Genomic DNA, 23,362 nt, shown 5'->3' with positions numbered 1-23,362 from the left:
GTGCCTATCAAGAATGGAATCAGAAGTCTTATATATTTTCTTGTTAGCTTTCTCTTTACTGGGGTGTAAAAATTCTTCTCAGTCCAAGACAGTGACAACTAGAGTGGTGAGACAAGGGTTGTTTATATTTTTAAGTACCTTTGCCACAAATGCACTCACAGAATGTTTTATTGGCTAATCTGATTTCTTCTCTCTGACTGATACTTTGAAGCCATACTTAAAACTAAGTCAACTTGTAGGAGCTCTTATACAAAGTAAAGCTAATAACATCACATGGGAAATAGAAAATGAGTTATAGGCATATATCTGCATCTATATACTTCTTTGTAGAACTGCCCTATAACCTGTTTACTAACCGAGGTATATATAAGGTAATAGGGCTTGGTTTTCTTTTTAAATAATTTCTTTAAATAAACTTCATTCCACATTTCAGCTCCTGTCCAGCCAGGCTGGTGGAAAATCGGTTCCTATTGTTTTGAGCTCTCTGCTTGTCACAGTCTTATTTTGCACTGAAACTTCTAGAAAGCTTGTCTGTATCAATCATCAGCTGCTGATATGCCCATTTCCTATTCATTATGATACCTTTAAGCTGCTTCATATCCTTGCATCCAAAGCAAGCTCAAGACAAGGGAACCATTGGCAAAGCAGACCAATGATGTAGGGCCAGCCTCCTTTGATGCACGTGCTGGCTTCCCCCTTCTCCCTGCCCTGCATGGTCCTCCCTCCCCACACGGGGTGTCCTCCTCTGGGAGCACCAACATTTGCCCCTTTGCCTTCTCCCCACTGTGCTTGCTCTCTCTCTCTCTCCCTGCCTTCCCTCCCTCCCTCCCCTTCCTTCTCCTTCTCCCTCTCTTTTCTCTTTCAACCCTCAAAGATCCTTTTGCCCCCTCAATGGACACCTCACACATTCTCTGTTGTAAGATTAAAGAACACCAAATCTATTTAGTCCAGGCTGCTCTTGCTTTCAGCACTGCTGAAATCCCCAGAGTTGTGCTTTATGCTACAGGGTAAAATGTAAGAGAGCAAAACACAATTTAATACCTCAAAAATGATTTTACCACTGTCTTACATACTGTTAAATGTAGCAGCCACATCACATATTAACCTTCTTTTTTATCCAAACAAAATTAACCTTAAACACTTCCTCAAAAACTTTTTTTCTTCAGCCCTTTAATCATTTATGGTATTTCTTTCTGGACCCCATCCAAATATTCTCCTTGCTAAAATTTGAAGATCAAAACTGGTATCAATTCTCTGAAAATGGTCTGATGGAAGCAATTATACTTTGAACTCATTCATTCTGTCTCTTTTTCCTTTTTAAACTTTTTTATAAAACATTTTTAGCTATCTTGTTTTTCTGGGCGTCTGCAGGATTCAAAGCAGTGTTAAACACTATCTGAAAGTGTCACTTCTTGAAGCCTTGCTTCTTTTTAAATAAGGATTTATATGTATTTATTTATTTGGCTGTGCAGGGTCTTTGTTGCAGCATGCGAACTCATAGTTGCGGCATGCAGGCTCTAGTTTCCTGACCAGGGATCGAACCAGAGTCCTTTGCATTGGGAGTGCAGAGTTTTAGCCACTGGACCACCAGCGAAGTACCAAGAGCCTTCCTTATTCTGACAAGAAGACATTCTTATTGTCTAGGTACTTTGTGAAACTAAAAGAGTGAAATTGGAAGAAGAATGCTAGAAGAGATGTGGGGGAGAAATTAAACATTAAATAGGTCAGATTTTTTTTTTTTTAATTCTGAAAACAGGTAAGAATGAGCAAGAGACTTTAGAGACTAAATACAATGTCAACATTCTTTGCATTCTTTGATTTTTGCCGCATACCCCAACTATTTCTTATTGAACTGTCACCTATTTTATTAGTAGAAAAATATGCATCTCTGGAGTGTGTCTTAATAGACACACTTTGTGTCTTAATAGTATCAAGGAATCATAGGAAGGTAGAGGTGGAAGTAATTTTAGAGGTTGCTTAATCTAATCTAGCAACTAGCAAGAAATCACAGCTGCCAGTTTCTGAGAGGCAGGGGGAAATCTGTGCTGAAAGGAACCTAACCATAAGGTGAAAGGAATATGGTTTTTCTATTAATAAGATGAAGATAAAAATTCCCTATCTGCTGCTTGAGCAGGTTTTATAATCCTTTTTAGCCTGTGGGGATAATAATACCAACCCATTGTAAGAAATGAATAAGATACAGTAAGTTCCCTACATACGAGCCTTTAAGTTGCAAACTTACCAAGATGCGAACACCCATCTGGTTCCAGCAAGCAATGCGAACCTGTGCCGTCAGTGTTAGGCACAAGTGAGACCGCAGCCTGCCCTCTGTCTCCTAGTGCTGACAATCCTGCAGTTCTGCCATCTCCCACCTCCTCTCCCTCCTCTGGTCCATAACTCTCGCCTGCTCACTCAAGGCCAGCTCCTGTGAGCCAGCTGTCATTCTGCACTACTGTACTTTTAAAGGTGCTGTACCGTAAGATTAAAAGTGTTTTCTTTATTTTTTGAGTGTTTGTTTGCTTTTTATGTACACTTTTGTGAAATGTATTATAAACCTATTACAGTACAGTAGCAATACTATATAGTTGATTGTGTTAGTTGGGTACCTAGGCTCACTTGGTTGGACTTACCAACAAGTGGAACTTACGAACATGCTCTCAGAATGGAGCCTATTCATTATGTTGGAGACTTCCTGGAATGTCTATTCAGTAGCTGTCACATGATTGGATATGATACATGGAGATCTCTTTGCTTACTTCAGACACTTCCATTGCTTTGCAGTTTGCCCAGACTTAAACGATTGAATCTTTGACTATCTGAAATCAACAACCACTTAACCATAAATGTCCCTCTTCTCTAAGCCAATGGAATCCTCTCCCATTGCCTCCAGTCTTTTCTGCTTTGCCAGGTTCCCAGGTCCACTATCATTTTCCAGGTTCCCAGGCCTACTATCATTTACCCAGTTACCTTGCTCTGGCATCCTCTAGTTCACAGTAGCCCTCCCCTTAGAATGTCACATCCAGAGAAATCCATGTGTCCTATGCCAAGGGCTCTTGCATCCTCTGAATGGGATTTCACTTAACACTGCTCTCTCTTTTATAGCAAACTTGTTTATGACTATTGAAAAAATTCTATGATCTGGACACAGTGACATAGTCTTATGTCTTCTGAGGAATTTCCTAATTTAGGGGATTTTCCTGTGGGTGACATGATGTATTTTGTATTAGATTCTGAAATCCAGTTAAAATGAAGAAAGCATTTTAAATGTTTCTGAGGATTCAGTCGCCACAAAAGCTAATCCTGCTTCTGCGTGCATGCTAAGTCACGTCAGATGTGTCTGACTCTTTGCAACCTCGTAGACCATAACCCACCAGGTTCCTCTGTCCATGGGATTCTCCAGGCAAGAATACTGGAGTGGGTTACCATGCCCTCCTGCAGGGAATCTTCCTAACCCAGGGATTAAATCCACATCTCTTTCTTCTCCTGCACTTACAGGCAGGTTCTTTAACACTAGTGCCATGTGGGAAGCCCAGTCTTGCTTTTAAGCCAGTGGAAATTACCGCAACCTTGATATTCTTTTATTAAAATGACCCCCCCCATTTAAACAGTTGCACAGTTTTTTTTAAATGAAGTCCTGGAAATATACTTTCAATAATTATACTTTCTAATTATAAGCTAAATTTTTGGGAAATTTTGGTAATTTGACATCTAAGTGTATTTTGAGTCATTATATTTAAAACTGGACCTAAATCTAAACTGCAAGAAAAAACCCTTCTCCCCTTATTTTACCAGGCTATCACATAAGGAAACTGTGAGCTAGGCAAACTACATTCTCAGGATCCTTTTTCTTACAACTTACTGTTTTAGAAGCCTAGGCAAAGCCTTTAAATTTATTTTCTCATCTATAAAATGTGTAATTCAACTTGAAGACTTCTTAAAGTCACTTAGCATCTGAGAATCTCCTGTTCTATGATGTAGATACCACTCTCAAATCTCTTATTGATAAAGACCTACATTATATTCATCTCTACACAGGTCTGCCAGTTTAAAATCTGACACAATCCGACATTTTAGAGCCTGAAACATGGTGCTCTATTAAGATCGACTTATCAGATGAATGTGGACTCAAATAAAGCCCAGTGAGATATTGGCTCTAAAATCTTGGCTCATCATTTCAAGATGCTATGCCTATAACTCCAAACTTGAATGTAATTAAAAATGAAATGGTCTCATTTTAGCATGGGAGGAAATCAGCTTTCTGGTTAGAAGGAAAGATTTTTCAATTCAGTTTTAATTGCTAATTTTCCTTTGGGGAAGCTTGAAGAGCTACAGTGGTTAAAGGAATAAAATATCAAATAGCAACATTATTCATGAATAATTACCCAGCAGGGGGAGACAGGAAGACTCTAACTTGTATTTTCAGAGGTCTGAATGATTTGAGAGGATACCTATAGTGGGGGACTTGTCACCCTTGTGATCTAGGATACAGCAGTAGTCAGTGACAGAAAAGAGGGAGAAATAACCAAATATCATCAAGTCATGCACGTTGGGTTTTATTTAAGGAAATGTCTCCTCGTGTAGGCAGTGATGTGTTTAAGAGTGAAACGCATTTTTGCTTGTTTCTATTTTAAGTGATTGCTTTGACAGGTCTTTGAAGAAAAAAAAAAGTCATTTTCTATCCTGCAGATTCAGTAACTGCCCTTAAATGTCTCATCATGTCACATTTTCAGTGGAGACAGCATTGTGATTTGCTTCCATGGTGATCTACCCGTCACCGATGGCTAAAGCTAATGACGCTGGGTTGTCAGGATACCATGCCAGGCAGCCACTAATTAATTATTTGTCATAATCTCCCAGGGGGGAAATTACTAATATTATTACTTAGCACATCCTTTGCATTTACACTTGCAGAGTGCTGAAAATTTCATTTGTGGCCCTGAAGAAATAAACATTTGTGCTGTTCTTAGCAGGAAGCAAGAAAGCAGCCCCAAGGGCCTCTGTCCCCACTGGGTGACATGGTCAGGGCCTCAAGCTCTACATGCTGTGGCAGCCACAGGTTATGTTGCTTCCAGCTGAAGAATAGAATGACTATGTCAAAGGCATTTTTAAAATATTATTCTGATCTCCTGAGACTAAAATTAGTAAGCAACCAATTAATTCAATTATAAAACTGCCCCTCAAAAGATTCTAATCTTTTAACGTAGTACTTTGACTTGAAAGGCATGTTTAACAAAAAGACTTGGAAAGTAATAAATGGGCCCTGGCAATTGTAGGGAAAAAAGCCATCTGGTATGAATGAGTCCCTTGTATTTGAAGTAAGGACTGTTAAAAGATTGTTTCAACTTGCTTGTCGACCAGTTGTCTGTGCCTCAGCTGGAGCCTGTCAATGGGTGCTTCATTGGGAAAGAGAAAGTGTTTCTATAATATGACTGATAGACTGAGGTTAATATTTAACCTTAATTTGTAATCAGAAGGTAATATTTATATTATGATAGATAGATAATAGTAGATAATAGATAAATGATACATGAAACTCTGTACTTCTCTCTTAACAAGAATCATTGGAAAGGAACCAAGGTTTTAACAAAGTTAATTTGCTACAGATAACCTTCATCTTAATAGTGGACAGGAGTGAGTGTTAGTAAAGGTGATATTAGAGAAATAATATTGGACAAGGAAGCTTTTGTTAGTCACATTCAAAGGTATCCATATCTTATTTTTTAAATTTATTTAAATTTAATTGAAAAATAATTGCTTTACAATATTGGTTTGATTTCTGTCATACATCAACATGAATTAGACATAAGTGTGCAATATGTCCCCTGCCTCGAACTTCCCTCCCACCTGCCACAAAACGTATATTTCAGTTAATTTTTATTGAAGCATAGTTGCTTTACAATGTCATGTCAGCTTCTGTTGTCCAGCAAAGTGAATCAGCTGTATATATACATATATCCCCTCCTTTTTGGATTTCCTTCCCATTTATTTCACCACAGAGCACTGAGTAGACTTCCCTGGAATATACAGTATTTTCTCATTTGTTATCTATTTTATACATAGTATCAAGAGTGCATATATGTCAATCCCAATCTCCCATTCCCACATGTGGATACCAAGGGGTAAAGGTGGGGGAGTATCCATACTTTAAAATCTACTACATATTTCCTACCTAGTAAGCAGTAAGAGTTGAACAAGTAACCAAGTACAACTGACAATAGGAATTAAATAGTACTCCATTTCACACAATAAGCTACTCATTTTCCAGATAAGAGTATTTCACTTTGTCACTGGCTGAAAAACCCTTAGGTCTTCACCCAACAACAAGAGAACACTAGAACCCAGCCTAGCATGACTGATTTAAGTGAAGTCAGATCACTGTTTAAAATCATTAAGACTGCTGTTTGTCCATGTGTAGCCACTGGTTGTAGTGGACACCAGGTCAAAAATCTCTGTGTAGGAGGTCTTCAGAGGCTGCCACTGGTTAAAAAGGGGTCATGGATGGTAAGGGGCTTATTTAGAAGGTACCTTTGCATACATAGCACTGTTCATCGACTGAGCAACCCCTGTTTTTCTGCTTTAAAACCTGAAAGAGCTGATAGAGATCAAAAATGCCTTGACAACTGAGTGACTGAAATTCTGAATACTCTGAATGCTGATGAACTATACCATAGAAAAAAATTTGTGTTTTCAACTCACATCAGTATGGCATATTACAAATATGGCATAATTGGAACTGCTTTTCAGCCCAATTACAAATGCTCGTTTTTCACTTACACAGAAAATACACAACCTGGAAATTTAGAATCTTTTCTTTTTTGACATGTCACTCTGCAAATATAATCTCCTTTAAGCTTAGGAGTCTATAGGAGATATTTTTGGCCTCATTTTAGGAAGATAAGCGGGAGACAACATAATTTATGAGCTGAACTAGTGGAAGGGTGCTGAGTCAGGTTTTGTTAAACTAATCTTATGGCTGGCAAGGATGACATGTCAGGTGTTTAATCCATTTAAAATACCAAACCATTTCCATAAATCATTTTTATAACTTTAAATACATTATATAGGTACATAAACAATAGACAGTGTGTTTGAATGTGCCAAACACATCTGTTTCCTTCACTACATACTGTGTTTCTCATTTCATTTTCCGAAGATGTATTGATTTATCAGATTATTTTTTATGGGCTGATCCATACTTTAGTTTTATCCATGTCATGTTCTCTATTGGTGCTGTTATGCTTCTTGAGTTTTTTCCTTGTGCATATATATTCGCCCCATGTGAATATCACCATAGCATCTCTCTCCTCCTTTTTGCACAAAAAGCAAAAAGAATCTTCTTTTTTTAAATATATTTGTCACTGTAGTCCAGGTAGAAAAAGCACACAGGATGCATTTGGGTCTATTTAGCATAAAAACTTCATCTGAAACTTCCATATGATATAAGATAATATGTTGTATTTCAGGATATCTAAGGTTGAGTTTCTTTACTGTGTGAATGCTATACTATTTTCTTTTCTCCCCTAACTCCTTGCCCCCCTCCCTGTTTAACAGCAGACAAACCCAGGGAGCACTGAATGAATCTGACGATCCTGAAACAGGCTGTCTAACTGATAACAAGCCAACTTCTCGACACTTCTATCCTGTCGCCTTGCTGCTTGTCAGCTCACACCTGCTAGTTGTGTGGCTTATTTTAAGTCTTGCATTACTTTTAGCCAAATACCAATAAGTTTTATGTTGCATTCCTTTCTTTTCTACAACTGACAATGGACTTAAATTATGGGGACAATGCTGTAATTTCTACATTTTCAGATTCACAGAATTTAAAAAAAAAAAAAGAACAAGCAAATGTTTGAATTGTGTTTTATTTGTTTTTCCTAAAAGCTAAAAGAAAAGAAGTACTATGCATTAAGTGAATTATTTCGCTCTTTTGTTCATGGAAAAGTATTTCCCAACTGTTAACTAGCTCAAGAAGAATTTTTAAATTCCTGTCTTTGGAATAAGACAAAGAACAGAATCCTGAAAGCTTGAAGTTCTGCACCTCCTGTTCCTCTTCCCATTTCCGTTTATTTAAAGAAATTAAGACTGAATTTGCACAACACCCCGGAACCCTGAGACAAGTCCTACAGATGTGGGAGGTTCCTTCCATCCAGACTCGATTTCCACTGTGCTGATCTCATTGTCGCCGTCAGCTGATAGAACCCTCTGTTCGATTTCTTAACCTGTTAGTTCTGTGATTTCTTTGCTGCAATTAACCTTTTTTCTGTCAAGTAACTTTCTGGAGAGAATGGCTGTTTCTGTTTTGTAATTAAATGAATCCATTTGTAACTATGGTTTGGGTTGGTTTGGCGCTCACTGTAATTTTCTATTCTTTTTAACCAAGTCTTGTTTGCGTCTCGATGCCCCATTTTCAGCACCTGTGATTTTTGTACTATCTGTCCACAAGCACTCCTCTTGATAAAGCTGAGACTTGGACCAGGCTGTTTGGAAAGCCATTTTCCTCCTCGTTGCACAGCTAAAATAATGCAGTCAAATAGAGATGAAACTTTCCTTTAAAAATCTATAGGGCCAGACTTAATTAAATGCCTTATTCCTAGAACCTACATCCTTAGGGCTACGTGTAGATGTTCATGTGTTTTAAAGAGACTGAGAAATTCATTTGTGGAAAAGTTATAAAAAGGCAGATATATTTATGAAATGAAAATGAAGCTGTATCGTGGATCAAATTATATTTAAAGAGTTTATTAAACCTGAAATATATGTTAAGAGCAAAGGGACTCTACTCATCTTTTTTCCGAGGGCAATACTGGTATTGGGCCTGGCCTAGGATTTAATTTTGTAAGATGTATCATCACTTGTGAAAAAAAAAAATGTAGAGTTGAATCTTTGTTATTTTTACTCGGACTGTTGCTGCAACTCTGCATTGAACAAATAAAGCATATTTATTTATTCTGTGTTTCATGAAGTTGTGCTTTTTCCCCTTTCACCAGAGAAGGATGCCGCATAGAAAATGTACTGAAGAATATCAAATGCAGGAAGTATGCTTTCAACATGCTACAGCTGATGGCTTTCCCCAAGTACTACAGACCTCCAGAGGGGACTTATGGAAAAGCTGACACCTAAGTTTATCAACATGTAAATAAACAGGAACACAAATATGCTTCCGTTGGAAAATCTCCACCGTTTTTCTGTTTTCATTGTCATGAATTTGTGGAGGGAGGTGATCAGGAATGTTCACCCAAATCTAGGAGTTACTTGAATTAGTTATCAGCATATGACTCTGAAAGAAATCCATTAAACAAATCTTAAATCATATTGTGTTTCTAGTGCCAAGCTTCTATGTATTGATCCTCGCTGGTTGAGATCAGTTCAAAAAGTGTACATTTCATTCTTGGGATTTTTAATGAAAGACGTTCTGAGAAAACCTAAGTTGCTTCAGGGGTCCTGGAGGTGATTCAGAGAGTGGCATTCTCCACTCCAAAGCGATGATAGGAGAGTGTCAAGAGGAGAGAGGCTTTGAGATATCCCCCATCCTTTCTCATATACAACCTGAGAGCCCATTTGCGGGCTTTAAAAATATTTTTCTAGTGAATGGAAATTAGGGAACTTGTGAACCTGACTACAGAAGCAGTTCCTATGTGCTTGTAAAGACTGTCATCCTGCAAAGGTGTGACTGGTCCTCCTAAAAATGTTGATGGACAGTGTTAATAAAGCAATAAAAATACTTTTTGAAAACATGGTATCTTTTCAAAACTCTGACTTGGATTGATTTGCCCCATCAGCCTAAACTTCATGTAGTCAAGTTCATGAAAGTCTGTAAAATATCTTTGAGGTGTTTCCTAGCATTTATCTTAATATGTATCAATCAATGATGTAAGTATGCATTGCCTGGCATAGATTAGTATATGTGAATGAACCTTTTAAAACTTATGCTACCGTAGTTAATGATAAACCAAAACAATCATTTCTCCTAAACTGAATTTCAAATTTGCCCTTACTTGGTAAAATAACACCATGAGTTTCCTAAAACTACAAGTCAGAAATTCCCTTAGAGATCATCATGTATAACGTTATAAATATTATAAATGGCTAAACTAAAGTACAAGGAAGCTGTGTTCCCAGTTACTCAGCTAGATGATTTCAGAACCCTGGTTACAATCCCTTCTTACCTTGTAGCTTGTGGCTTATCCGATCTGTGAATTGCCACCCTAAATATATACATGAAAATTTGGGAAGGATACTAGTTAAATAGGCCTCGGCATGTATTGCTGTAATTGAAACTTAGAGTACAGAGGTCTAAATAAATGACATTTATTTTCTCCCTATTTTAAGAATTTATATGTTTTCCTTTCTCATCAGAGGAGCTTGCGATCCAAAGCATCAGTCTCCCTTGGAAATGCCAAAGACCTGTTACATAGACACCTTTTAGCAATGACCACATTCAACAAATCATCTGTAGCTTTCCTAGCTGATATGATAGCTCCTCAACCAAGATACCTATTGAAATAAAGATTCTAAGCAGATCTCCAGGCTCATGTTGGGCTTTTTAAATTGCTGCAATTTTAGATAACCCTCTGGGGCTTTTAATGCTAGAATTATCTATCTGTTATTTTAGTTAAGGACTTGTGGGCATTATACTTGAGGCAGTTGTCAAAATATTTACTGTGTTTTTCATGAAAAGATGCTGTGTGCTGTGGATCTATTCATGGACAGGTTATCTTGTTCTCCTTTATACCTCATTCTCAATTTCACTGAGTAAATATAATCTTCGAATTGTTCAGTTTCATTTAAAAATGGTAGGATTTGTGGTTATTTTCATTATCCCACTGGATTTAAGGTAAAGTGGTTGGTGTGACAGTGATTCCCTTGAGTAACCATGAAGCCACATTCAGTATATCAGATGGCAGTCTTGAGTTCCAAGTTACCTTAAGTGATTTATCATCTTGTAAATAGTCTTATGAACAATAGTTTTGTTCGTATTTTTAAAAATGAAACCTCTTGATTCAAATATGGAAAAAATATTTATTAACCAGAAAACCAACTGTAGGGTTTTCTATTTGTGGAAGACATTTCAAAGTTTTGTGTGTTTTTTTTTTTTCTTTTCTATGAAGTACTATTATAGAAGTTCTCAAAGAGTAGAACTTACTGTAATACAAATGAAGGTAATGTACTTTCTCATTTATTATTAACATAGTTTTCTGTATTCGTCTATTGGAAACCTATATTTGTTCATGTTCTAAAAGTAGATTTCATCAAGCAAATGTTTTTTCATAGTGACAATAATGTCACCCCTTTCCTGAGAGATATTTCAAGTATGCTTGGAAAACTACTTCATTATTTCTTAAGTTACTAAATCTTTCTAAATCAAAGCGGAAATGTTATACAAAAAGTTTTAAAATCTCTTTTGTACAAACACAGGCTCAGTCATGCTTTTCTGCTTCCATTTTCATTTTAAAGATGCACCAGTCATTCTATTTGAAGAGATCACATTGAGTCAGACACTGAACCAAGAAAACATTTCCAAACAAGATAATTTTTTTGCTCAGAAACATGTTTGCCCTCTGATGTCATCAGAAGTAGATAATACTTCAGTATTAGCTATTTACAAAGTCCTACAGAAAACATACTTAAAACAAGGGAAAATGCAATCCTAGTTATGTTTGACCCAGTGACCTAAGATCCAGAGCCTGAAAAATGTTCTGCAGAATAGCTCAATGTAAAAGTTTGAAATATTTTATTGAAGCAGACCCATATTTTAGATGTACCCTTGCATTTATTTCTTGTGTGGTTGTTTCTTTCTTGTCAGTATTAACTTGGGTTTTGTCAACACTCTGCCCAAACAATCCTTTGATGTAAACAGTTTGGTCAACCCAGTAATCCCATGTGTCAGAGCAAATATTTGATCCTGCTGACAGATTGTACTGAAATGACCAGCTGTCCAGTGGGAGCAGGACACCAGGTAACTATGCTCCAGTCTTTACTTTGTAAGACTATGACCTCTTGTTCTGAGGATGTGAGGTCTTAAAAGAAAGCATCTGGGTGGGAGATACTTCCCTTTTTTTTCTCTCAACTAGGTATGGTGTTTTGCCTAGAATAAGACATGGGAGAGAAGAAGATTCATGCTTTTCTTCCCAAGCAAATCCAAGCCCCTCCTATGTAAAATTTGCTAGGTGCTGAGAAGAGGATAATAGTGGTGTGCTAGAAACTGGCTGGTGCTGACTCACAATACTTGACTGTTAAATCCTGTAAGCCGGTTTTCAAAACACAACCATCATTAAATATTAAATTACAGAACACAATTGAATAAATCTTATTAAAAATGATAATCAAAGCTTAATGCAGCCTAATTATTTTGCTATATTATACTGTTTATATCTGCTGCTGAGGTTATTTATGCCAATTGTATCAGTGGAAACATGATGTTTATAATGTGCTAACTGGGCCTCACTTCCTGACTCCGCATGCAGTAACATCACATAGGTAGCTTGAAATTGACCATGGTGGGTGTTACACCCTGGAAACTGCCAAATGCTACCAACCAATACTTTGAATTCCTGGAAAACCACGTGTTAAACATTGACCAGTGCAAAACTGGATGCCTCCTTCACTTTTTCTCCAGAAAATAATCACTGCTTGGAAGCAGTATTAAATTATTAAAATGATACTAAGTGTAGTCACCCTCAGAGGGCTACAGTTTTGACTTGGTTTATGCCCTCTTTAAAGACTCCTGTTAGACTATCAGTAATATTTGCTGTTTATGTTTATTCATATTTAAAACAGTCATAGCAATTCATTTAAAAATGTGTCTCTTGGGGACTCCCTTGGTGGCCCAGTTGCTCCATTCCACTAGACTCTATGCTTCCAATTCACAGAGCACAGATTGGATCCCTGGTCAAGGAACTAATGCCCCACTGTGTGGCCAAAAAGTGAAATTTTTAAAAATAAATAGATAAAAATATATCTCTCTATGATGTCCTGCAAGGGAAATCTGAGCAATGCAGCTTTCGTGTAAGCAATAACAACTTCCGGCAAAATTCAGGGAAATGTTAGCCTAATTAGAAAATCAGTAAAAATGCACTTCAGTATCAGTTTTAAGTTTATAATTTAAGCATTTGCTAAAAGCTGGAAAAGCAGTAACGTACTACCAGGCCCAGATTCTAATAAATATAGCTCAATTGGAAACCAAACTGTTAGATTAAACAAATTAAACTCTGGCAGTATGCTAAGTCACACAAATGTTTAGGTGTTTGATTTCCAAACAGGATGGTCTATCAGTGGTTTCGTTCAACCTATGTTGAACCTATGGGCCATATGTTGGCCTATATAGGCCACCTTTTATAATCTTTTGAGAAAAAAATCAACTTTCATCACAGGTTTAAGAAACTGGTCTGAGAAAAACTGTGACCAGCAGTTGCATAGTGAAGCAAATATATTAAACACAAGGCATCTCTAATAGCTGGAGGCTTTACAGATTATGTGCCACTTAAGAGAAGAATTTGCTGAGAGTTGTATAGTGGATTGACAATTTTAGGTAAATTCACAGAATCCACATTCATTTAGCCCAGCTGCAATCTGCAAGAGTTTTGCTTTTTTCCTCTCCATATTTATGTTTCATTACTTTATAAAGAAACTACCAATGTATTAGATCTTTTGTTTCTTTGGAAGAAATTTAAGTTACAACTTTCCAAACAGCTGTTATCTCTAGCAAAAACTTCAAGAACAGAAAAATGCAGTTAATATTTTAGATAAAACATGGCGGGCCAATTAGGTATAAAGTTAAGGTATGGAAGTTTGGGCTTTTTCTTTCTGAGTTATAGTGCAGATTAAACACTCTTAGTTTTATTTCTAAGCATGTAAGAGGAAATCTAAAGCATTTCTGATGTCAAAGAAAGAAATCATATCTGTCTATTAGTATCAAGGAGGTAGGAAAACATTGTAAGGTAGTATTAACTTAAAATATGTACATGCCACCAGCTCTCCTGAGCATAAACTTCTATAGATTGCATGAATAGTCAGAATTTTAAATTTAAAAAGGAAAACGTGACTCACAGTTAAGTATAGTACCCAGAGAGACTGAACATTAGAGAGAAGACCTACTACAAGTATTGTTGCCTGGTAAATCGTATGTTGCTTATCTTTCATGCTGTCCTCAGTTGCTCAGTCATGTCCAGCTCTTTGCAATCCCGTGGGCTGTAGCCCACCAGGTTTCTCTCTCCATGGGATTTCCCAGGTAAGAATACTTGAGTGGGTTGCTGTTTCCTCCTCCAGGGAATATTCCTGACCTAGGGATGTCTCCTGCAACTCCATCATTGGAAGGTATAGTCATTACCACTGAGCCACTTATCTTTTAGTCTTTCTTTAAGATGTTGCACTTTCATACTCATGGTATGAAACATTCATAGTCTTCCTAAATTATCAGAATATTCTAAGGTCATACAAGGGTGCAGCTCAACAGTACATCTTTGATGATGACTTGGTGCAATTTTATTGACTGGCAGGCAGTATTGACTCAAATATTAGCAAGATTGCTCTATTATCTATATATTAGTAGCTCTTATGATGCTTTTATATCACTATAAATATTAAAAGCCATTTCATGTCAGAGAGCTTTCAAATTTTAAAAGGCAGATGCCACATTTCTGTAACTGTATAGACACTCCCATTTCACCTCACATGTGCAATCCTTTGTACACATATACTCTTGTGGATATTTTATTTTATTTAACCTAATATGTGATTTTCAGATTCTTGTGGTACTTAGCTGAAACATTTGCATTTGTTTTCTTTTAGTGTTAAATATATATTCCAGATCAACCAATAATGTGTAGTCCTAAGAAATGAGGCACAAATAGGTTAGATCACTTTATATTGTCATTTGAAGAAAAATCATTTTGTTTTATTGTTCTGTGAAAACCATATTCATTGTACATTGTGTATATTTTTTTAATAAATGTGATTTTTATTTTTTATGTTTCTGTCTTTTTCATTTCAAATATCAAATTATACATTTTTTTTCATTTTTGTCAATGTAGAAATCTCTAAAACTTTATTAAAATAGCAGAAGTGTAGCCTAAATAGTATTTCAAATAACATAGACTAATTTTCTGATGAAGTGTAAATGCAGTGCAAATTTTACATTGATACTAGGTTAGTAACTATTAATAGCAGAATGCATCTTTCAGAGTTGCTATTCTATGGGACTAAAATCAACTATAATTTTAAAAGATGCAATAACCAGATGCTTCATCTTTGGGCAAATCACTGATCTTTGTAATCCTGATGATATTAGTCATTTGAGCACATAAGATAACTTTTCCTTATTGGATCTTTGGATCTGGTCAATTATAATTCATTATAGCAGTTGATAGTAGAAGGTAAATCCCAAAGAGTTTTAATTCCATGTTATAGAAAAAAAAATTAAACAATGAGACATGTAAAGAAAGAAAGGAGTTTTACCATCTGGAGAATTCAATAGCATATCTGATCCTGTAGCAAAAAAACTCTTAGTAATGTCATCATCATCAGTACATGTTCATATTAATGTGTCTTTCTACATCTGATCAGGAACAGTACTAGAGGTAGCTCCATGGTGAAACAATTCATAGCAAATTATAGCAAAATGCTACCTGCCATAAAACCAGTAGAGTAGCGTGAGTGAAGTAAGAATACTCTTCTGTCTTAAACACCCATGCAAAGGTTCCTTGAGTGTTGTAAATGACACGCACATGAAGTCAGAGTACAAGGGACTCCGAAAATATGAGCTATCGAGAGGGAAGTTCGGAGGGTAGATGGATATAGTTGGAGCGTGTGCAGCCAGCACCCATAAAATCCAAAGTAGCCACATGGTCATGCTTCTGTGACTCCCTATGACAACAAAAACTGAGTTCTCTGCTATCTCAATGATCCTGATGAGTAAGGGTGACCCAAGAACAGATTTTTAAATACATTTTAACTGAGAAGTTAAAATGAGAGAGGAAAGCACACTGGGATAGAATACCAAGAATTTGACACTGAGCTACCAAAATCTCCCTTCTCTCCTAAGCCATCTGAGTTTACTGCTATAGCCCTTCATTTCAGAATTAAACAATAGCAGTGAGGCTGATGATCTGCTGCTTGCCTAGAGTCATAACTTCTCAGTTTTCAAACAGATAGATCATAAGCCACCACATTCTTGGTGATAATTCACCTTTGAATTTAAGTGATCTGTTTCCTTTGCTTGCTTCCTACATCGAAGGATTGCCCAAAGGTCTGCACTCAGTATTGTTCTTTTCTCATTCAAAATGTGTTCCTTTGAGATCTTCAATTGTTATTTCTAAGGAGAAAATTCTAGGACAGGGCTAAGGAATGTGGGCTTTTGAGTCCGAATGCCTGGGTGCAAATCTGATTCCCCTACTGTGTTAAATGCAGACATATAATGCAGACTTATGTCAAGTTACTTAACATTTCCCTGTCTTCATATTCTTATCTGTAAAATGAGGGTTATAGTGTTATCTGACCAGGGTTCTTGGCCTCCTTAATCAATATATTGGTCAGAGCCCAGACAAATTCAGGCAAGGCTTTATTGGGACCCCTGCTGCAACAAGGGGGAGCTGGAGCAAACAACATGTTCTCCAGCTTGCTTGTTCCTCAAGGGGGTTGAACTTGTTTCTTATACAGTATGAGGATAGGGGTGTGTCCAGGGGGCTGGCTGGAGGGGTGGCTTAGGTGTTTTGCCCACCCCTCTGGTGGTGTTGAGTGCAGGGGGCATGCGCAGTACCCAGCTTTTGCTCCAGACTCTTGAAAATGGTAGTAGGGTATTTTGGAATCTTTGTAACTTTGTCCAGAATTTGTCCTAATGGTGTATGCACAGTTATTTTTAGTCCCATACAGTTTCTTTGCATTTTGTCGCTCATGGAGAGGTGTGTCCAGCTCCAAGTATCGCACCACTGCAGCAAAGGGTCCCAGATCTCAGACTGGTCTCAAAAGTATGACTTAACGCAGTATTTCTCAGTGAAAAGTGAGTGAGAACACATATGTTTAGCTCTGTGCCCCATGCTGGGTCTTCTCTGTTGGCCCTCAGCCTCCATTTCCAATGTGCTTTAAGCCCCTGAAATCCCACTTCCTGGAACATAAGAGCCAGAAGACTAAAAACTACATTTCCTCAGCTCCCTTCCCATGAGACTTCAGGGTATCCTACAGGTTTTGCCAATGACACCCACCAATGCCATATCAGGAAAGTGAAAGGAAGATGGCAAGGGATAGGAAGTGTTGACCTCTTGTGAACCTAAGTGGACACATCCACGTGGAGAGTAAGCGCAGTTGGACTCCCACACCTGTTGTCAATCCTGCAGCTTGCCAATGACAATGACTGTAACTTCAGCACGGTGATGCCATAGCAATAGCATTTTCCTAACTTGTGGGCTGGGGTGGTTCCTGAAGGCTGGATCAAAGGGGCTTGATGTCAGGAACCTGATAAGAATCCACTTCTGACATGAAGTTCCTCTAATCTTTCCAATGATAATATAAATGTCAAATTCCCCATATTACGTATACTATATTATTTTCTGCTAAAGATGACAGGATTCCATTTTAAGCACTGAACTCTGGTTGATGGCCTCAGCCTATAGAACTTATTCAATACAGTTTTCTTTGTAGAGTTGTTGCTCATTAACTTATTTATCTTTGATTTTTCAGGTGGAATTCAGCACCACCTTTTCCAAGTAGCTGCTGCTTATTTCTGTATGTATATGTTTTACGATGTATTTAATATCATCGCCGTCTTCCCAATTTACACACAGCCCTCCCTGGATTCCTGTCTCTGCTAACAGAATCTGTGTCCTTGTTACACAGGTTGACAATTGTGAATCAGCTTTACGTCTCCTATCTCTGTTTACATATAATATTCCATTTGTCACTAAGGTCTGTCCATGTTACCACCATATCTCTCAGATCTTCTACTTCCCCCTTTCATAGCCACAGCTATTTTCTTCACATGCATTCTTCATCACCTTCATGACTATAGTTCTGTTCAAACTAAATGAAGTTTGGTATTCAGAGAAATCCACAATTTGGAATATCTTTCTTATCTTCTCTTCCAAGGCTTATTTCCTATCTCCTGCAGTTTATCCTCCATACATATATACACTAGGAGTTGGTGTGTCTTTCACACACACACACACACACACACGACACCCAGATTTTCTCCCAGGTTTTCTCTGAGGCTATTTCCTTTCTTCTCACCATTTTCAAAGCTATTGCTCAAAGTGGAATTTCCTATGTCTCTTATTCTAGAGCAATTTTCTCATATAACTCTAAATGGAATTAGTCTCCACCATTCAAATTCTTCTGTAATATACCCTGTGCCCCTGTGCATGTTAATTTTTTCCATCTTTCATTCATTCAAAAGATCCTTTGCAGGGACTCCCCCAGTAGTCCAGTGGTTAGAACTTCACATTCCAATGTAGGGAGTGCAGATTTGATCCCTGGTGAAGGATCTAAGATCCCACATGCCTCATAGCCAAAAACCCAAAACATAAAACAGAAGCAATATTATAACAAATTCAATATAAGACTTTTAAAAAATGACTCACATCAAAGAATCTTCAAACAACCAAAAGATACTTTGGGTGTCTATATAGCTGGCAGACAAGGTGGATACCAGGTGTTTAGGGGTAGACAAGAGGTATGGGTCTAAAATTCATGAAGTTCACAGTCCACGCTAGTGATGTAGGTAGATAAAAATAAAGCTAAACAATGACAATAAGTGATTATGAGGAATCTGTATGATATGAAGTAATTGATCTAGGAGTTTTGACAGAGAGTAACCATGTAGGTGATTTATAAAGGGTGGTCAAGCTATAAAGGAGGAGAAATTATCCAACCAAAGGAAGATAGGGACAAACAGTGTGGTAAAAACCAGTGCCGGAACCACAGAGTCTGGGGCATGGAGAAAGCAAGATTAAAGTGATGGAAAAAGGATTTAAGTTCTGTTTTATGTGCAATTAGAAGAAATCACAAGGTTCCAAGCAGGAGATCAAAGTGACTTAAGTTTATGGTTTTAAAGGCTGACTCCAGGTGCTTGTGGAGGCTGGATTATAGGAAATCAAAACTGAAAGTGTGAGGTCACTGGAAGGATGTTGCAATACAATGGGTGATGGTGTTGGACTGGGATGAGACAGTAAAAGTTAAAAGTAGAGAGAGTAACTGATGTAATATTTAGGAAGTAAGAGTGGCTAGTCTTGTTGATGATCTGGCAGTGGGGGAGCATAGAGGGACCAAGTCATTAAGGTGAGTTTAATTTCTGACTTGAGTCATTGAAAAGTGGTGGTAACATACTGAGATGAAAAAAAAAAGAGAGAACAAGAGGAGGTTTGAGGGGAAGCCAGTTGTTTGGCTTTGAACATGGCAAGTTCAGCTGCCTAACTCCTCCAGTGCAAGCCGAAATTCAAGTATGGAATTCATGGAAGTGGATCCAGGGGGAGTATAAAGTGGGAATAGAAGAGCAGTGTAAGCTGTCATTATGAGTAAATGAATAGAAACACTCAGAATAGTAGTCAGCACTTGTTGGCTGAAAGTGACAAAAAAATTTCACTAGCTTAAACGAAAAGGCAATTTCTTGACTCAAACTGAAAAAGAACAGGGGTTGAGTTATAGGCACATCTGCTGTAGGATGTTTAAATCTTTAAGTGATGATTTGCATTATCTCAACCTCTCTCTCTCACTCTCTCTACTCCCTCCCATCATGATTTTTTTTTTTTTTTGCTATTCTTTCCTATGTCTTAGTGCAATTTTCCACAAAGTCTCTGCCAGTACAGTGTTTTCAGCATATGTCTCACAAGAAGAAAGAAATCCTTTCTCAACAATAATCTCAGCCCCCAAAAGGACTCTCTTCAGCCAGTGTGTCCTGGGTGGAGACTCGAGGGGCGCTTTTGTGCCCCTGTCCACCCTGCGGCAGGTGAAATGGACACCTCTCCATCCCTTTAGATGGTCCTCGTTGTTATTGTTAAGTCGCTAAGTCCTGTCTGACTCTTTGAGACCCCGTGAACTGTAACCTGCCAGGCTCCTCTGTCCGTGGGATTTCCCAAGCGAGAATGCTGGAGTGTAGTGCCATTTCCTTCTCCAAGGGATCTTCCCAACCCAGGGATTGAACATGACTCTCCTGCCTTGCAGCTGGGCTCTTTCCCATCTGAGTTCCCTGAGCAGCCCTTATATGGCACTGGAAAAGATCAGTTCCCAAGAGGAAAAGCCAGAGGGGAAATGGACCTCCATTTCAATTGGGGAGTAAGTATAGTAAGAAAAAAGCCTAAGACCAAGCCTTCAGGAACTTTAACATTAAAAGGTTGGGCTATAGTAAAAGCAGCCTGCTTTTGATAAGAATTACTTTACTGTAAAATTGCATTTTATCTTGGAGATCGATTCTAAAGTCACTAGTAAGATAAAAATGAAAAGCAATTTCACTGAAATAAATATAACTGAAGAGACAACTATAACACCACAGTGAGAGGCAAGAGGTCTAATGAGGTCTGGATTTGCCATTAACCCCGAGTGAATCAGTTCATTGTTATTTTCCATTCCCCGCCCCCCATGTTAGCTGAAGATGGCATAACTCTATGCCTTTAGCTTGTTAGCTTCATGAACGAGGAGAGAATTCACCTGAAAGGAAAGTGAATGTATCACCTCTGGAATATCTTTTATTTCAGAGGTCCCTGACTTATATCTAAAGAAAAGTACTCAGACTTGAATTGATTTGCCTTTAAAGAGAAAGAAAATGGAGGGTTAAACATCCTTTCACTTTTGTTTCATGTTTTCCAGGGAGCAATATCCTCTAGGAAAATATTTGTGGTCTCTCGTTACACATTGTACAAATTGTTATTCATACACTGACAATACACATACACATAACAATTCATACACTGTTCCGATTGGTGTGGGGATATCCATAGGTTAGCCTCTCTCTTCTTTTCTGATATTCATGTACCTACAGGTGTGACATTTTCTTTCAGAAATTGGGATAAGAAGGAGTATTCCCTAATTCATTTCATGAGGCCAGTATTATCCTGACATCAAAACCAGACAACATGACAAAGAAAATTACCTGCAGACCAGCGTCTTTCATAAAGTGATGGAAAGTTTCTAAACAAAATTTTAGCAAATCAAGTGCGACAAGTGGGATTTATCACAGAAATAACCTAGTTTGATATTTGAAAATGAATCAGTATAATTCATCATATTAACAACCTAGAGAAGAAAAGCTATATGATCATCTCATATATCATTTGACAGAATGCAAAATTCATTCCTAAAAAACAAAACCATCATAAAACTAGCAGTACAAGGGAAAACTCTTCAGCTGATAGACAGCATCTATACAAAACCTACAGTGAATACTTTACCTGATGGTAAAAGGCTGCATTGTTTCCCTCTGAGATCAGGAATAAGACAAGCATGTTTGGTCTCACTACTTCTGAAAATCTTTCTAAAGTTCTGAGCAGATCAACAAGACAAGGAAAATAAACAAAAGGCGCCCAGTTATGAAAAAAGGTGTTAAACCATCTTTATTTGCACGCAACGTGATGTAGAAAATCCAGTGGAATCTACACTGAAAACTAGATGTAAAAGTGAATTTAACATGGTTACAAACACAAAGTCAAGTACAAAAATTAATTGTATTCCTAACGATCAATGTAAATACAATAAAAGTACCACTTACAAAGATATAAAGTTAAGTCAATAAGATTTTTTTCAATAAATGGTGTTGGAACAATTGGATGTTCATACAAAAAGACTTTCATGAATACCTTAAACTTTATACAACAATTCACTCAAAATGTAAATGTAAAACATAATAAAACTTCTAGATAAAACAGGGGAAAGTATTTTTGACTTTAGGTTAGGCAAAGAATTCTTATGTATTATATCATAAGAACAAATCATAAAAAAGAATTGAAGGATTGAATTTTATTGATTAGAAACTTCTGCTCTGCATTTTACATTGTTAAGAGAAGGAAAAGTCTAGTCACAGATTGGGGGAAAATATATGTCCATCATATATCAAACAAAGAATGTGTACTTAAAAAGTTATTTAGTAACTTAATACTCAACAATAGGTGGAAAAAACTAGTCAATTTAAAAAATTATGAGCAAAGTGTTTGACTAAACACCTTACCAAAGGAGATACATGATGGCTAAAATGACACAAAAGGATACTTGACATTATTAATCACTATAAGATGTTCAAATATGTGGAACAACTGGAATTCTCTCACGTGGCTGCTGCTGGGAACACACAATGATTTACCCTCTTTGGAAAACAGTTTGACAGTTTCCTATACGGTTGACATAGTATGAAATTGAAAGTCGCTCAGTTGTGTCTGACTCTTTGCGACCCTATGGACTGTACCCCGCCAGGTTCTTCTATCCATGGAATTCTCCAGGCAAGGATACTAGAGTGGGGTGCCATTTCCTCCTCCAGGGGATCTTCCCAACTCAGGGATCAAAGCCAGGTCTCCTGCATTGCAGGCAGATTCTTTACCGTCTGAACCACCAGGGAAGGTTAACGTAAGTTTACTGTGTAATTCAACCATCTCATTCTTAGGCATTTACGCAAGAGAAATAAAAGTGCATGTTCATAGAAACCTGTACACGTTTATAGGAAATTTATTATGGCCCTAACCTGAAAACAAATCAAATGTCTTTCAATCACCGAATAGATAGAAAAAAACTAATACATTCATACATTATAATGCTACTCAGCTGCATAGAAGAACATACTACTTCCCTGTACAGTAATACTGATAAATCTTAAATTCATTGTGCTAATTAAAAAAAATTCAGATCCAAAAGACCACATACTGTATGCTTCAAGGCATTTTGGTGAGAAGAGGTTAGTGATTGCCAAGAACTGTACCTGAGAAGAGGGTCTGAGTGCAAAAAGATAACATGAGGAAATTTTTGGAGGTGATTGAACTATACTACAACTTGATTGTGGTAATATACAGAGCACTCTACGCATTTGTCAAAATCCATAATTTATATAAAATGAAGAAAACTTTACACTTTTTTAATAATGTATAACATTAAAGAGAAATGAACTATCAAGAAAATACCTGGAATAATGTGTCTTACGAAGTGAAAGAAGCCAATCTGAAAAGGGTATGTACTGTATGGTTCCAGCTATATGATATTCTGGAAAAGGCAAAATTATAGGAAAAAGATAAGTGACTGCCAGGAGTTAGGGAGGAAGATGAGAGCACAGAAGGTTTGAGGGCAATGAAACTCTTCTGAATAATAGAGTAATGGTGGGCTCATGCCACTGTGCATTTGTCACAATCCAAAAAACTATACAACACCAAGGGTGAACTCTAACGTAAAGCATGATCTTGGGTGA

The 23,362-nt window shown here is 37.3% G+C and overlaps 1 protein-coding gene across 3 annotated transcripts in view; it reads left to right on the top strand.

Annotated features, from left to right (window-relative positions):
• The window catches only part of INPP4B (inositol polyphosphate-4-phosphatase type II B), an 839,852-nt gene extending 824,886 nt beyond the window's left edge, over nt 1-14,966 (top strand). For 2 of the 3 annotated variants that reach the window (XM_043902500.1, XM_043902504.1), the window contains one exon: nt 7,552-8,951. In XM_043902500.1, coding sequence (XP_043758435.1) covers nt 7,552-7,726 — 175 coding nt within the window. In that variant the 3' untranslated portion in view covers nt 7,727-8,951. Of the gene's footprint in view, nt 1-7,551; nt 8,952-8,987 lie in introns of those variants that run through there. The other variant, XM_043902501.1, reaches the window with a different exon arrangement.
• Nucleotides 14,967-23,362: the final 8,396 nt, after the last annotated feature.

Source organism: Cervus elaphus, chromosome 5 (genome assembly GCF_910594005.1).
Source record: "Cervus elaphus chromosome 5, mCerEla1.1, whole genome shotgun sequence".
NCBI classification, from domain to species: domain Eukaryota; kingdom Metazoa; phylum Chordata; class Mammalia; order Artiodactyla; family Cervidae; genus Cervus; species Cervus elaphus.
The sequence above is the reverse complement of the archived record's forward strand: the minus strand, read 5'-3'. Positions and strand labels throughout refer to the sequence as shown.